General features: G+C 54.5%; 2 protein-coding genes across 2 annotated transcripts; both read left to right on the top strand.

Annotated features, from left to right (window-relative positions):
- Window positions 1-9,668: 9,668 nt before the first annotated feature.
- On the top strand, window positions 9,669-12,122 carry TRIREDRAFT_103421 (uncharacterized protein; the record flags this gene model as incomplete). Its single annotated transcript, XM_006962202.1, has 1 exon — window positions 9,669-12,122. The coding sequence occupies one exon, from the start codon at window positions 9,669-9,671 to the stop codon at window positions 12,120-12,122; it is 2,454 nt and encodes an 817-aa protein (XP_006962264.1).
- A 2,021-nt stretch (window positions 12,123-14,143) lies between these two features.
- On the top strand, window positions 14,144-15,443 carry TRIREDRAFT_72091 (uncharacterized protein; the record flags this gene model as incomplete). The annotated part of the gene is made up of 3 exons (XM_006962201.2): window positions 14,144-14,604; window positions 14,682-15,030; window positions 15,108-15,443. The coding sequence occupies 3 exons, from the start codon at window positions 14,144-14,146 to the stop codon at window positions 15,441-15,443; spliced, it is 1,146 nt and encodes a 381-aa protein (XP_006962263.1).
- Between the last annotated feature and the right edge of the window lie 1,743 nt (window positions 15,444-17,186).

Genomic DNA, 17,186 nt, shown 5'->3' with positions numbered 1-17,186 from the left:
TTCATCGTCCTCGTCCAGAAGAGCGCCGATGCAAGCCATTGCTCCTAGCAGCGCCAATGGGCACTTGGCAAACTTCCATGTGGCGACGTGGAAGATTGGCTGGACCTTTTGCCACTTGAGGAAGAAGTTATTGACAAGCCGTCGCAGCAATTCGAGCCCTGGTAGCAGCTTGACCTGAGCCCCCGACAAGCCTGCTATCAGGGGGATGCAAGGTGCTCTGAACAGAAGGTCCATGCTGTCAAGCGCCATCACCAGTGAACGACACGTCGGACTGCGAGAGCCAAAGCTTTCCTGGGCACCGGGAGGTGAGCCAGAGGCCGAGTTGTTGTCGGCGTCGTGTGATCCGACAGAGGACAGTTTGAAGTCCAACCAGCCAAGGCTACCCGCCTGGATGTCGATCTCTCCAGGATCAGGTAGCGCGGGGGCGAGGTTGAGAGTACTGCCTGTCGGGCCAGCTGCGCCTGTCGCGCGCCCATCAGCAGACGGGTGGCCGGGCGCTGAAGGTTGGGGGGTGCAACCATGCTGGACCAATGCAGCGTCTGGCGAGGCTGGCCTAGCTGATGATGCTCGTTGAGTCTGCTGCGGAGACGCAGCAGCGGCGTGTGCATCTGTTAGTGCAGCAGTGGGCAACGCAGATTCCGACGCAGGGCGCGGAGCCGAGGCCGGGCGCGGACCCGGGATCGGAGCCGACATGATTTCGGGAGGCACAAACATACAGAACTCGGCTCTGTTATCGGCGTCGCACCACCCACAGGGAGAGGAGCCAGTGCATCTGAGCTTATAGCGCAGGCAGCGTTGACAAGAGTTCTGCGGGTTACCTTCAACGGCATGGTAGGCATCGATGTGCCTCTTGAGGATTCGAATGGTCGTGAACCTACCCTGACAGAATGGGCAGACGTTGCGGAACCGTCCAAAGTTGGCTCGCTCAGCATTTGCTCGCTCGGCATTGGCTCTCTCAATGGCTGCCTGTTCCGTCCGCCCTCTGTGCTCGGCTTGCTCAGCATGTATCAGGCGGTGACGCTCCAGTTGGCCCCGATCGCCGTATGCTACTGGACACTGGTCGCATGGGAACATGATGTTCCTCCGTGGAGCGGGCAATTGAGTACCGCTGGCCGACATCTTTGCGGGAGGGGGTTTTCAATCTATCTCTTTCCAGACATCAGCAGAGCTTCCTTTCGCCGAGTTAGGGAACACCTCCTGGAACGGATGATCAAAAGGTGAAGTCAGGAGGAGCTCATTACTTATTCACTGGACAAACGCAGAGAGGCCGAAGCTGGTGCAAGAGATGGAGGAGGCGAAGAGGCTTGAGCGTAAGATGCTTTCTGTTGACGAGCAACCCGATGGATTGTGATTTGAGAAGGCCGAATTGGAAGGACAAAGAATGGCACGCAAGAATTTGATCTCGAAAAGGAGAAGGCAGATGCTAAAGCCGGGTATCTCCCTACCGGATATTGTTGCTCTTTTATATCTTGTTCCTTCTTCCTGCTTTGTCAGACGAAGCAGAGCGCCAGCTTTGACAATGGCTCTCGAAGCTGTGCCTGTTCTGCGCTGCTGCGCTGGTCCACTCGAAAACCCTGGACTCCGCACCAGGCCTCGACCTTGACCTTGCCTGCCTCACTGGTCGCCACGTCCTGCGTCTCTGTTTGATTCGGGCCCCAGAGCCTGGCTGCAACCGCGCAGCAGCGTTTGTTTGCTACTACCTACATAAGCGAAAGGACGTGGCTGCTTGCACGTGCATTGCTCGAAGCCATAATCACCAACCTCTCCGATAGTACAGCTCTGGTGGGACAAGGTCAGGGCCTCATGCATCTTGACAGCTCCTAGGCCTTGCTCTTGGGCCTCAAGACGCCCGCGCTCGCATCTCACAACAGCATCCACCACACGACACCGACGCTGGCGTCGCATTCGGGCGACGTTGTGCACCCGGTTCCACTGGCACGCGTTGACCGGTCTGCGAGGCGCTGGAGCAGGGAGAAAAGATAAGTTGTCGTTTCAGACGAGAAGAGAGCAATTGCTTCCCAGTCACTCTAGGCCCGAGCATGTTTGGCTTGTTTCCTGGTCTAGACGACAGCCACAATCCCCCAGCCTTGCAAAACAACTTTCCTTTCTCTGTCGCTAGCCTGGGAAGCTGGGAAGCTGGGTATCAGAAGACGTGAACAAACCATCTCTCGTCAAAGCATCCGAGGAAGGTAGTGATACTTCATTCAGAGATTGCTCGGCCGCTCGGGAGGGTGACATGGAATCCAAATTGCTGCGCTCATCGCCTGGATCGCTGATCATGGAGGCGATGAGGATTAGGTTGCTCGCACTGGGAGCCCGACAGGGTTTTGCTGCCGAATGCCTGGTAAGCGAAGCGCATCATATGGGCTCTTTGAACCCAGAAAACGTTGGAAGCAGGTTGACTTGCCTTGCCGTTATTGCGTAAAGTACGCACTGGTACGTGGTCATCAAAGGCGCCAGTTGTTCACGCTTCGCCGTTCTGCTGCATATGATTCCACGCCTCGCTTGAATCACCGCCGTACCAAGCCCTTTAGCACCATTCTCACTTATTCGCAAGTCTCTCTCGCTACTACACCGGGACAACCAGGGCCTCGACACAGTACGAACGATGCATCATTCAAGCCATGAAAGGCAAACAATTACAGGTATGCGCTGGCAACTTGGTCGGCCCCATAATCCGGCGTCTATTTGGCCATGTACATCGGCCACATCCTGGTTCTATCGTTGAGCTGGTGCTCTCTGATCCACAGAGAAAATCCTCCAAGCCGACTGCTGCGGCTGATGTTCAAGCCAGGCCAGGCAGTTGCGAAAATGGGTGGGATTATCGCCGAGGAACAACAACATTACCTCTACGCCACGGCCTCTCCCTACGCGTCGTGGAGCGCACTCTGCTCGAATGCTGCGAGACAACGATGCTGATGCATTACCAGAACTGCACCAGTAGGAGAAAGCCCCTCTGTCGTCAGTCACAGTAACCCCCCTACCCCTCCCCGGTTCAAGCTGGTCTGATCTCATTGCTCGTGTAAAGAGCTATTCATGTTGGAGCGCCAGCAAATCAAGACCAGTCCTAGTCCTGGCTGCCCGACACTGGATACCTCAAACTGCTGTTACACAAGACAAGCAGAAACTTGCTTTTTCAGGTGGTCAGGATCCCAGTTGTCACCACAACTCTTGCGACGGCTGCAGCACTTTGGCATAGCATGCCGTTGATCGAAAACGGACCTGATGGATATGTCCTCCCCCTCGACGCCCGCCCCGGGAGCGGCGCGATGTGGTCTCGCCATGTCACAACAACTTAGCCTCAAGCCTCGCGATAACGCTGATTCATGCAATCTCCCGTTCTCGATCATGCCAGAGCCCTCTTCTGCCGAGACAAGCTCCACACGACCTGCTGCGTGGGCACAGGTTGCTTTCCAACGGACCAGGCTGGTAGAAGGATCCTTCATGTACTGGACACCTTGCTTGGAAATGCAAGCTGCGTTCATTCGACCCATCGATTATGATGCGTTCTCGTCTGCCGGAGAGTCCTGCACAACAACTCATGTCTTGGCCATCTTTTCGTCCATCTGAGCGGCTCGCCTCGAAAATGCCAAGGGCAGTTGTTATGAGAGACTTTGGGCAGTGATAGAGACGTCGAATGACGTTCCCTGTCTCCAGATGCTCTAGCAATTCTTATTTCTTCGACACTACACTCTGCTCGGCGAACCAGCCTTGATGTGATACAACCATACGAGTGATGATGTACATGGCACAGTCACCTACATATGCCAACCCTTTCCTCCAACCAGATGATGCCTTGCCCAACGTCATGGGGCCTCGTTCTGTGGCTGGTCTCGAACTGCAATTTCCCGGTGGCCGATCCGGAGCAACCTTTCTCATTCGTCATAGAACAGCAGCGACCATGTCCTGGTCCCGCTTCAGTCGAGCCAGAGTGGCCATGCAGGGGAATTTGTCAAGCAGGACTCTGCTCCGTGTGGAGTACTTTGGAAACAAACAATTACTATTCTTATAGCCATGGCCGAGGGGGCCAGAACGGCAGCAGCACTGGCCCCCTCAATCCTGGCGATACTCAAGGGGTAGATAGTGCGTCTCACACAGGATGAGAGTGGGAAAAGAACACGGCAGACACGGATTCGATGGCCGGTAACCATGCCGATATGGTATCGTGCCAGCCGTCCTTGGATCCCAGCTACCCGTTTTTGTGATGTCTCAAGTACCCAATAGCCCTGGATCATCACCACTGGATGAGCAACGACGGTTTCCTTCCACACCGACAGATGCAACTGGCGTTGAGTCCGGTCTCGGTTACTCGTATCTCGAACCTATCACTGCTCTTGATGAAAGCCTCCTGCAAGCCTCCATGCTCCTATGCAGCCAGGAGGCTGTGTATGGGGCCCATCAGAGGAGCGGGCGGCTAACAGCGAGCAAACAACATATTATCACCCGAGCCCCAGCCGTCCTCGATGCACTCCGGACATATGGTCTTTCAGCATTGGGGGCGGCGAGGTAGGATACGAAAGCCTGGATCTTGGAACTGGGCATCGGGGCTCCAGCGGCCTCTCTTCACTCGAGAGTCTTTTGTTTCCCCTCTTTCTGCCCGCCTTTCCTCTTCCTGGGAGCAAGGGTGTACGCCACAGCTGAAGGTCATGGTAGAGGTCAATGGCACGGGTGGGTATCAAGCTCCGAGAGCATGCACCCTCTGCTACAGCGTCTCGCCGTCTCGCCGTCTTCTCTGGGCAGATATTCAGAGAATGAGGAACTCAACATCGCCATATGAGATGAACGATATGCGTGGTTTCATCTCGGAGGAGAGGCACGATCACATCAGAAGCTGCCGGCGACCTTTGAGTCGCTTGAAACGGCTTTCATACCTACTGTACCAGGCTCAGCAAAGACTTCCCGCTCAACACGATGTCAATTGACAGGATTAGAAACACTCTGTCTCGGACTATCATGTGAGCAACTCTTACACGGATTAGCCTATCAAGCTTCACACCTACCTACTTACGCACACAATATGCAGTAGGAAGCGGCTGATTCGTGTATACCCCACAGCAAAGCAGGGCCGCTCCACGCTCGTACGATGCCAAAGGAGAGCATGAAACCGGTGAACGATGAGACGTGACCGTGCAAAGTACATCTAGGAGGGGTCGAGGGGTGACGAGACAAGAGACAGCGCGGCAAGCGTGATCCGGAGATCGAGTTGAGCCTGTACGAGGTACTTTGCAGAGGAACATGCTCTGTTCAGCCCCAGGGGATGCTAGTCAGGCAACAGAAGACTTCACATTCCATGTTTTCTATGGTTTCGACGATGTTGACCGGTGCTACGAGGGCCTTGTGAAAGTATCTGGTGTGCCTGACCAACAACCTACTGGCGAAGTCTACCGTGCAGCGAGTGTTGCTACGCTCGGGGAAGGCATGTCGATGGGAACTCGGAGCACGAGGACTGGCCCTCTGTCCCACCAGGCCAGCCATGTCCATTCTTCAATCAAGCATACACCAAAGCTTCCTGCATGCGGAGTCCTAACAGTGGAGTATCCATGTCTTCCTGGCACAAGAAGTACGCGAAGGCCTGTCGGCAGCCCTGGAAGGATGGATAATATAGAGAGGATGTCAGAGTGTCCAAAGGCCCCTCTCAAGTCTGCCGGCCGAGAGCACCGATCCTCACATCGGGCTCCACGCAGGGCCATCGAGACTCTACTGGTCATTGACATTGATCGACAATAATACTTGACGGCTGCCGATAGCATGTCACGACCATAATGAAGGAGAGATTGACAGACATTGGACGGCCATCAAACTCTCGGGCCTCTCTGGAAGACCCCAGGTCTCAGGCTCTCCGAGCTTCCACCCATGCGGAACTCAAGGGCTCATGGAAGTGAATACCGCTACGACGCTTTCGACCTGCGATCTGCGCCCTGTCGGCTTTCCTGGTCCTTGCGGCGGAAGCTAAGGCTAAGCGGTGCGCTGGCGTAGGTCGACTGTGCATGGTACGACATGGCTTGGGATTGCTCGCCTGCAAATGCAACACACACGCACCCACACGCATCCACACACACGGGGGAGGCGATGAAGGTCGAGACGGGCTCACAGATGTCTCATCAGGCGGCGCTGGCGGCAGAGATCCCAGGCTGCAGGCCAAGTTACATGCAGGCAAGCCACGGTTGCGGCTGAACTGACCAGTTGGCCACACAGGGGAGGGGGGGCCTAGCAATCCATATTGCTACAAGGCACATGATGGTACCGGTGGGTGCTTGAGATGAGTGAGAGGCAAGTGCTGGCATCTGATAGGCCGCAGCAGCCGAAGCATGGGCAGGAGGGAGGTGAGCAGCAGGCAACTGAAAACCTGGATGAGTGGATTCGGGTTTTGCTTCGAGCACTCTGCTTGGAGAAGCCTGCATGTCCCTCTTGCATGTAGTAGGTGTGCGAAGAGGCGTCCTGCGGCCCATGATCCTTCCTCTTCCGATGCTCAGCGCTATGCAGCTACTAATAGTATGTTTCTCGAGGCCTCTTTCTTGGTTGACGACACAAGTACCTATACTATGGACGGCACACGAGTCACTGTGAACTTCCTGGGTTGGGAAGGCAGGGAGGGAAAAATTGTGTGCTTTTGCATATACATTTGCTCTGACCCTTTGAGTTTGCACACCGCCGCGCCGTCCGTCCGTGTGCATAATGAACGCACAAAGAGCGAAGAGGATACCTAGATGGGGTGATGAGTCCAGTCCAGGAGCGGTGCCGTACAGATGTTCTCTCGATGATGACTTGGCCTGAGCCGTTACTGGGGCTTTTTCGTTATGACAATAAGCTGCGTTCATAACAGATGGATAATATACCCGGCTGGCTTGAGAGGAAGTCACACAACCAAAGAATGAAACGTGGAGGCCCATGGGGGAGGCCCATGGCGGAGGACGAGAGAGAAAGTCGAATTGGAGGTTGTGGTTGGCGGCTCGAGTCGGTGGTTCAGCTCCGTACCGTGCCTGTACCTGGATCTGGTGCTTGTGGGACCGCGCCAACAAATGGAACCTTTGGAGGAGGCTGAAGCCTTGAATTGTTGATGGGGCGCTTAGACGGCAGAGGGAAAAAGGGCAGAAAAAGGCGGCAGAAAAGAAAAAGGCAGCCAAAAAAAAAAAAAAAAAGGCAGCAAAAAAAAAAAAAGGGCAGAAAGGAGGGGCGCCTTGGAAGCAGAGACATTCTAGCAGAGGATGCTCTGGTCAACCAGTCAGTCATGACTGGAAACACGGCTTGCACAGCTCTTGCGATTGAAGTACAGACGGGCAAGATGAAGCTTTGCGCCCTGTGAAGCCAAGAAAAAGCCAAGAGAGCTTCTGGCGAGCTCATACATACGGGAAGCCTACCGATGGGCCTGTGTGGTTGGGCATGGCATCAAGTCAATGTCGCCTCTTTCTCTCGCTCTTCTCATTGTGTGCCGCTACTGGCGATCCCTTTGCTCACGATCAATTCGCCTCCAGCTTGTTTTTGCGCTGCACGCACTCACTGCGACTGTGGCTTGGACCTGACAAGATGGCAGTATTAAACTGTCTCACTATCGTCAAATTCTTTTTTTTCCTTGGTGATCCAGATTGACCACGGGCTGGGCAAGCCTCAGTGCTAGTCTAAACGAACTAGCAGATGCGGCCGCGTAAATCGTCCCGGGCCTCGCGCCTCGGGGGAAAAAAAATACAACCTGGAACCTTGGAAACTTGCTTTCAGATGAACAGAGCGGGACATGGAAAGAAAAAGAAACAAGACAAGAAAAAAAAGAGGGAATGAAATGGCCTCCCTGCATACGCTCTCATTAATGCCACCACCTGCCTACGTGTACAGTGTCGGCGCAGTACTGTAAGGTAAGGTAGGTATGTACAGTAGGCTTACGCTCTCTGCGCTGCCTGCACCCATGCTGCCCGGATGGCGCCGTCCAGCCTTGCCTTGTGCCGCATCCAGTGACAGCCCGCATCTTGTCACTGACGGACACTTCAAGATTACCTGTACCCGTACTTACCTAAGGCGGGCGGGTGTGGCGATATCGTGTGTCTCGGATCTCTGCGACGCCCAGCTGGCCAAGGTCCGGTCCAGCTACTACCTACCTCTACTCTCTACTACTAAGCCACCGGTCGTCGACGCTGCTTTTCCTTGTCCGAGTCCTCGCTGATCTCTGGCCTGCAAAAGACATCACCTCGTCACTCACTCTCTGTCACGCTCGGCTAGCATCTACATAACAAGAAAGCGCCCGGAGTCGATGCCAGCGGAAGATCCCAGGCCTTGTCGAGTCACGGCAGCTTCAGCATCTCCACGCCGCCTCTGTGTGTGTGTGTGTGCGTCACTTTTGCTCCACCAACAGGTACGAGAGGTACTTGCTCGGTAGCGGCAATTGGCCAACTCACTTTCAACTTCACTCTCATCTCGGCCTGGCTGCGCTTTTACTTTTCTCTGCCGCAAGCCCACAGCCTCTTTATTTTTTTTTGTTGAGCTCCTCAGACTCGGCGCTCGCCTTGTTCCTCCTTCACCCGAGCCGGACCATACCTTTTCCCATCTCGCTCTTGAACGGGGCTTCGCGCAGCCCAAAAAGCCTGTATACCTACCTACCTAGACAGACACCATAGCAGCAAACGGCCAGACGACGGGATCAAGACACCAGAGGGCTCGAAGTTGCATCGGCGCCGTGTTAGTGCTTTCGGCGTCCTCTTCAGCGTCTTCCATCTGCCTCGACTTACTCTGCGTTGCTGCTTTGTTTGTACCTGCGCTGTTTCTGCATTTCGGCCTGCGTCTTCTGCGTCACATCACATTATCCCGTCGCTGCTCTTCTGGTCCTGTCGACAATTCCGGTTACACCTCCATACTACCTGCTCTACGCACTTACACATGGGCTTGGACTGCTGTGCAGAACAAGTACCGAAATATTGAGATCCATCTCGCGCCACACACACACAAACACATCTGCCTGCCAACGGCTAGTACAGGAATCCTGCGATTACGGAGTTGAGAAAAAGACCTCATCGATATCAATTTACCGACATCACACACATAAACACACACACAGAGACGCAGACAGATACCTAGACAGACAGACAGACAGACAGACAGACAGACAGACAGACGGACAGACGAGAAGACAAACCTTGCACTGGGCCAAGATACTTTAGCCGTCATCAATCCCTTCGCAACACATCGCGACATTGAAGCATCAATCGCCGGGCTCCCAAAACAAAACAGGCGAGCATCGATACAACGCCACTACCACGGCATCGCTACCCTCTGGTCCCCTCCCCCCTGCATCTGGCAAAGCCTGGGGATCCTTATCGACCAACGAGGTGACTCGTCCAGCGCTTTATGATTTAAGCTTCCGCTTAAGACAGTTCCTTGGCTTGCCAGTTACGAACCACCATCCAGCCACACAGGATTGGCTGTGTTTAGCCTCAAAGTGTCTTGTCGCTGGAGGGTTCCTCGTCCTTGTTGCCTCTTGTTTGCCATTATTTATATACCGTCCACGCCCCATTTGACCTGACTCTCTCTCTCCATCTCTCTATCTCTTCTCTGTCTCGTCTCTTGCATCACATCCTCAGAACCCGACGCCTTCTGCCTGAAAGCTTGCTCTCTCTGCTTCATACCGGTATATCTACGTCAAACAACAAACGTCAGAATCACTACACATTCTTGATCCATTCATCATGTCTGGTCGACCTGGTCTCTGGGAATCGCACGTGAGGGCAGAGAGCTCCACCTCGCAGGTCCAGTCAGGAAGCCAAGGCCGCTCTTCTCTTTGGGGCCATACGGCTGCCTTTTCTACCTCCGACACTGCTCAGTACCGCCCGGCAGCCACTGTCAATGGCGACAACCACATGTCTGGTCAAAGTTACATGAGCGGCATTGGCAGCAGCACCAGGAACAGCGCCGCTCCCAGCCCTGTCCATGGCAACGGCGATGTAAAGGGAAAAGGCAGAGCATCTGACATCGGCCACGACATGCTTCTGCTGAATTCGGGCGGCTTGCCTCCATGGACGTCCACAATGGTGCCATCGCACTCTCAGTATCCGTACCCGAAACTTTCTCCCTCTCCAGGATACGACGGGGCATATGTTCGCTCCCTCAACCGCGGCGGCATGCCCAACCTACCGGTCCCCGGCTTGATGAGCCCCTTTGCACCTGGTCACCACTCATACCACCCTCAGCCCTCCGCTCCCTTTGACCCCAACGCACCTGGCCACCACTCATACTACCCTCAGCCCTCTGTTCCCTTTAGCCCCAACGCACCCCGCCGGGAATTCCCGTCATTCTTCGGACCACAAAATCCCGGCCATGACGGCTCAGCGTGCCGCTGCTCGGCCTGCTCCAGTAGTTCGCAAGCCGTGTGCTTCCAGCAGCAGTTGGCCAAACAGCAGGCTTCGATCAACGCAGTCTGGGATGACGAGCGCAGTCGTTTCGAAGCATGCCGGAGCCGGGTAGAATACCTGGTTCGACAGGAGGGCAGAATCATACTGGACCACTACCGCCAAGGGTGGGACGAGGAAAGGGACAGACTGCAGTCCGAGATCACCGCCCTGCGCAATACCATCAAGGGATTCGAAGACGAGCACCTGCAGCTCTGCGAGGATCACAGGAAGCTCTGGGTCGAAAACTTGAAGCTTCACGACGACAATTCAAGGCTTCAGGAGGACAATTCCAGGCTCAGGCAGACCGTCTCCAACTCAAGCGATGCCCCCCTCCAAGCTCAAGGTGCTGTCGGGGGAGCCACTGTCCATCACAGCAACGCCCCGTCCATGTCTACCAACCCCCCGGAGCCCGCCGCCAGCAGCCAAGGGGGCAGGCCCAGCGGATACAATGGCAGTCGGGGCCCTCGCAATCCCTGGTCCGCGTGGACCGACTCGTTGCCCAGGTCCACCACCTCCATGGTAGACTCAACCTGGACCGTCCAGGCACCAACACGCGCCACACCCCGCAGCCCGCCGCCGCCGGCGCCCGCTGGCATCTCGGCGTCTCAGGGCCCAGAGCTTTCTGAATTGCCATCCGAGCGATACGCACTCACGTCACCTCAACCCGAGTACGGCAGCAACATCAGCAGTCCCGTCCTTTCGCTCTTTCAAAGGTCCCCCGTCCCCTTGGGCCAAGCCTCGTCCACCTCAGCCCGTTTGGACTCACCCATTCCATTCTGTCCAGCCTCACCCAACCTGGTCCGTTCGGAGTCCGTCGCCTCATACCACCCGGCCTCGCCAGTCCCGTTCCGTTTGGACTCACCAATGCCGTTCTGTCCGGCCTCGCCCACTCTGGCCTGTCCGGCCTCGCCCATGCCCAAGAGAAGCCCCAAGCGGCCGCTCTCCGTCATCGACATCAACGAGGTTGATGCAGGACTCGAGGGCATCTCTCTTAGGGCGAACACCGTTCGAAGAACCACTTTCGCGGAAGGTGCCTCGGAGGGAGCCCCTCCGTCCAAGAGACAACGAAGCCTGTCCCAGGAGTACTGCATTGTCAACAACCTGCTCGATGACGATGCTGAAGCAGAGGTAGAATACGACGACGACGAGAGGGACAAAGAGGAGGTGCGACGGCTGAAGATGCACGCCGGACACACTCCTCCCCCCCAATCGCCCCCTGCGCGCCACAGCCAGGGTAGCCCAACTCCGCTTGCCCCTTCTACCCCGCCGGAGCGCAAGCCGGTCATTGTCGACGATATGGCCACGACCGAGTCTCTCCGTTCCGCGTCGGAGGATTCGGGCGACGTGCCGCTTGTGGGCCCCCTGATGATGCTGAACAACCCTGCCGAGGACGATAGTTTCCTGGCCGCTCTCAACGAGAAACTCGAGCCCATCAGCCAGGGAGTCGATGCCCTCCCCAGGGCGGTGCAGCCTTCGATCGGACTGCCAGCATCTGTGTCAGCCGAGGAACCCGAGGTCGGCGTCTTCAAGCGTGAGCAGCCCTCCTCATTGCCCATCAAGACGGAAGACATCAAGCCTGAGGAGCACTCTCATCCCATCATCAAGACGGAAGTCAAGACGGAAGACGTCAAGCCATACATCAAGGATGAAGATGACGATGATTACAGCGACGATGCTAAAGGAGCGGAGCCTGATGTGCCTATCAAGTTCAAGTTCACGCGCAACTTTGGGGCGCCCTTTGGGAGGATGTAGAGCACTATCCGGGGGAAAGCGGCAGAGCTGCGCAGACCAGCGGTGCTTGTTCAGCGTGATTTTGTTTGGAACTGAACTGTCATTACAGCGTCTTGTTCTTGTTTTTTTTTTTTTTTTTTTTTTTTTTTCTTCTTTTTTTCGGCCAGTGTGGGAGCTGTGCTCTTGATTCTTAGATCTGAGCCTTTTGTTTTCTTGAGTGGACATTGATTATCTGATTACTGTTTTCGTGGGCTTGGTTGTTGGGCTTGGATATCAGCGGGAAATGGCTAGGCGTGGAGGGAATATACGTTGTGTAATCGGTAGGACTTGGCGAAGACGGAATTCTCTCATTTGCAGTCTAATTTCCATAGCTTAATCACTTCTTATGTTATATCGATGCTGCACAACGCAAGGTGGTGTATGTACGAGGGTGGTGGTATGACAGAGTGCTCCGGGTGAAGATATTATGCAATGGCCGAAATGATGTGATTTCCTGGCGAGTGGCTAATGGGCTCTTGAGTCAGGGTCTTATCGAAGCCTGCTCAGATGTTCACGAGCCGTGTCTCGTCGCTCTTTGCCAGCTGTCTGGGATGGTCAGGCAGGGAGAAGACGCATGTCGCTGCGATGTCTCTGCGATGTCTCTGCGCGGGAGGGGAAAAAGTCTGGAGCGAGGACAAGGAGCGCCAAGGGACAGACAACAGTGATGCTCTTCCACATTTGCAGAGGTATTATTAGTACGATGAATGAAGCGGGATTAAACATACCTAGCTATGAATTACTCGATATCTACACGGGAGTCATACATGGCTAAGGTACTGTACCTTGTGATAAGTATACATGTATCTGTGACACGTCTCGTAGTACTGAATATGCTGATTTTCTTCTTCTTTTTCTCTCTTGACTTTTGTGAATGTAGGCATGTGATGTTATTCTCTCTCTCTCCCACCTCCGATGCCTTTCAGCAAAATGCATCCTGTCAGCACTTGGCCGTCTGCTAATGCACGCTGGGCCGAGCCGGTATTGTAGCCCGCAGTGACGGAATGGAGCAAATCACGTATTATCAACTCTACCTACCATTACTACCTAGGTACTAATGCAAGCAAGAAAGGAGGTAGGTTCCGTATAGAGGGCAATTTATGCTCTTTTTGCTCGCACAGATTGCCACCTTGTACAATCGACAGGGCATCACTGCGTCAGAATTACAAGTAATACGCGCAACATGATGGGAGCTCGGAGCATTTTGCGGTGGATGTGCTCCAGCTGCGATGAATATCCCGTCGATCCGGCTGGTGACGCTCCCGGATCTCAAAGCGTTCGGTACCTGACTGCCAGTACTTTCAGGTACCTGAGGCACCTTAGTCTTGAAATAGGTACCTACCCACATGCAGATACTGATCTGGCTGGGGCTGCTGCTCAAAACTGCCTAACCAGGGCGCAGTTACGGTTCCATAATACTTCAAATACACGTAAGGTAGGTAGGTATGTAGGTACAGTTGCAGCACAGTCTCAATGGATGGAGAGCGATCGGCTCTAGCGGATGCCCGGTCAAAGCGGCCCAGACGGCTGGTACCGGTACCCGTACCTGTACCTGACTGTACATCCCGGATGTACTAGGTAGACCTGACCTCTTGCCTCCATGGTCAGGTCCAGCTCAGGTCGGGATCGTTCTTTGCTTTTTTTCTGTCTGTCTCATGAGACAATGCGAGCAGCCTCTACTAGTACCTAGGTAAGGTAAGGTAGGCACGTCTGAATCGTTGGGTCACGTTTCTGGCGCCTTCCGTCTTTTCTTTTCTTTTTTCTTCTTCTTGTTTGCAGCTCTCGCCTCTTTTGTCTTTTGCCTCTTGTCACAATCTTCCCTCCCTCGCTCTCTGTCTCTTCTCTCACACCTACCTCCTTATGCATCTACGGACCAAGACCGACTCAGGGTACCTATTCTCTACTCGATACACTACATCATACGGCAGAGCAAGGTGGTGGAATCGCCTCTCATGAATATGGATATACAAGCAATATCTGCTCGGTCCTACGCGCCTGGCATCACCATGACCCCCTCAGTGACCTCTTCTTCTTCTCTTTCACCACCACCACCATCATCATCGTCATCGTCATCATCCCTCTCTTCATTGCCGTTTACTTCTCCTTTCATGAACTCGACTCCGGCATCTCAAACCCCTGGCTCACCTTCAACTCCTCCAGAGTCCGCTTCACCTCAGGCTGCTCTCTCCCTCTACGGAATTGCCCGCCGTTACTGCAGGGAAGAGATTCTCGTGACCCCCCTCCGATGGACAGGCCGCCACCTCGAGCTCCTGCAGTGCTCCTTTGGCAAGCCCCTTCCCGAGCCAACAACGGCAGCCACTCAATCGATGACGGAAGAAGACTACTCCGAAGAGCGTAGTGGCACTCTTCACTTGGAAGATTTCTTCCGCTATTACTACAAGGCGCAGTTCAGGGAACAGGGCATCCGGCTGCTTCTGACCAGGGACGGGTGCCCCTTGGTTGCATAGTAGGTAGTCGCCTCCCCTGCTTCTTCGCCGTTCACCATCTTGCTGACCGTTGGCACTCTTTGTGTGTCCTCATCAGTGATGCTGTCAGGCTTTACTTCAATGGCTGCGTGGCCAAGAGGATGGAGTGTGTCAGTCTCTGCCTTCGAGGTGATGATCAGGAGGGCCTTGAACATAGACGGCCCGTGGCCGGCTTCATTGACCGCAGCCACATTGAGCTCCTTAGAAAGGAGACGATAGGTTATCGATCCCGGCATTACAATCCCCCCATCTTGCGTCTCTACAACAAGAAGTGGAGGAAGATCAGTCCGCCTGAGCCATTGTATGACCCATACATTGTTGCACTCCTCATTGGCGTCGCACAGCAGAAGAGGAGGCACTTTCAGGAAGTCAACTCAAGCGAAGAGGCCGTCCATGGAATGGTATCTGTACGTTGCTCGACCCCTATTCTCCCGCCCTCCCTCAGGTGTCGTCAAGACTAACGCAGGCAAACTCGCAGTCTCAGGTATTGTCCACATTCTATTCCAAGGGCAAAAGCGAAGTCATCGGCGAGGAGGCCTACATGGGCTGGATGTACCTCTACCAGGCCAATATCCCCTCGTCGCTCCTCGACATGTTCGAAAACGCCAATGCTCCGCCTTCATCGCAGCCGTCAGTCACGGTCCAGGTCATCACCATATCTTACGCTCCACTGGCAACCTTGCGGGCTCGGCTGCTAGAGCTGTTGTTACCCGAGACCCTGGCATCAACAGTCCATTATGGTTCGTCCCCAGGACGAAAACGAAAGTATGACGGCCAAGGCACTGCCCAACCATCTTCACGGGAAGCTCCTTCGGGATGAAGTACCATCCCTTTTCAGCCGTCCTGAGTAACCAGCGGGATGCTCTCTTTGATCCAAAACAACCTTCAGTCCGGCACCACAGTGGCTTAGACAACTATCGAGACATTCTATTACTTTTCAGCCACCAAAAATTTGTACGACGAGGCTGGTCCCAAGCACACGCAGTTCCCTCGCATACAAGTCTGTCTTCTATTCCGTCTTTAGAGTCCTACATTCTGTACTCATGGTGGCCAGTCGAGGTAAAACAGTCCATAATCAAAGAACTAAAGCCCCAGGAAATTATTCGATGGTCTACGAGGCCTGCGTTCGTACCGCATTCGAGGGTCTTATCTTTTCCCCCCTAACGAACAGAGGCTCGGCCAAGATGGAGTCAAGCAGCTTGACGGGGCCGCAGCTGCGTCCGTCTCCGCCTCTTGACAAAGGCAGTTGTTCTCTCACCGGGATTGAAACCTTTACTCAGGTCGAAGAGCTAGTCCGGGGACACCTACGTATGCAGGGAGGCCACTTGTGACCTGGACCAACTGCCACCAGCTTGACATGGTATTGCACGCAAGGAGAGGGGGTGTGAAACAAGAAGAAGAAAAATTGGATAGCAAAAGAAAAAAAAAACAAGGGAAAAGGGAAAAAAAAAAAAAAAAGGAAGAACAACCTGTGAAAGCCGGGAAAGAGAAAAGGAAGAAGAGGCGAGAAAACGACAGAAGCCAAGAAAAAGCAATGACTACCTAGTACTCGCAAAATGTTACAAGGTACTACTCCGAGCCGTCTCCCAAGGTTATCACCTGGTCGCAGTGATTGGTGTCTCGCAGGCCGCTTAGTCGCATCTGACCCCCGACGTCCTCACTCCAAAGGGAATGGCGTTGTTGGATATCATTTTGCGACGGTCCAAGCTGTTGTCTCAGGCGCTCCCTGGACAAGTAGCCCTGCGAACCAATCACCTGGTTAAGCCTTGAGTTGGGGGAAGAAGCACGGCTTGGAGGTGGCCTATGACGGCACCCGGGGCGTCGTCTGCCGCAAGGCCAAGACAAGACGATAACGCGGGATGAGTACGCAATGGCACGGACTGTCAAGCAGCCCTGCCACACGGCGACTGCTAGCTGCATGGACCTGGGGGGGACATGCCCGCTCAAATTTTCCACAGGCGGAGATCGCAGGTCAAGCGCAAGATCTTAGGATCTCCTGCAATTCTTGCGCCTCTCTCCACGTCTTGACCGATTGGGGCAGTCCCAATATCAGAGCCAGAACGCCCATTTTGCTGTGATTCTTATCAAAGTACAGGATGCGATACCAAGGAGCCGAGCGTGCCTTGACCAATTTCGAAAATGCCGCCTCCACTTGCTGCCAGCAGGCCGTCATGTCTCAACTTCGAGGCTATGGATCTGATAGGACCTGGGGCGATGTTGTTGCATGTACAAGTACTCCGTACAGAGCACAAAGAGCCCAATGGTGCGGTGAATCTCGATGACCCCTTGCTGGGCTGAAGCCAAGAGGCGGGTGGGCAGCAAGGGTCTCGGGCACTTGAGCTGATCGGGCCATTTGATACCCCGAGCATATTACGTTGTCATGGATCGACTTATGCAAGACCAGCGGATGCGTTGATACAGCCCTACTTTCCTTTGAGCACCTAATGTTGCTGCTGGATTTGGAATTGTTTACATTAACGCCGATATCAGCCCAGAGTCTTGTCTTGTTGGCGGTCTGTGAAGGAGGTGCGTCCGGTGGTAGCCGAGTCGACCAGCAAAGACT

Source organism: Trichoderma reesei (genome assembly GCF_000167675.1).
Source record: "Trichoderma reesei QM6a unplaced genomic scaffold TRIREscaffold_2, whole genome shotgun sequence".
Lineage (NCBI taxonomy): Eukaryota > Fungi > Ascomycota > Sordariomycetes > Hypocreales > Hypocreaceae > Trichoderma > Trichoderma reesei.
Note: the sequence above shows the minus strand (reverse complement) of the source record. Positions and strands in the feature narration are given on the sequence as shown.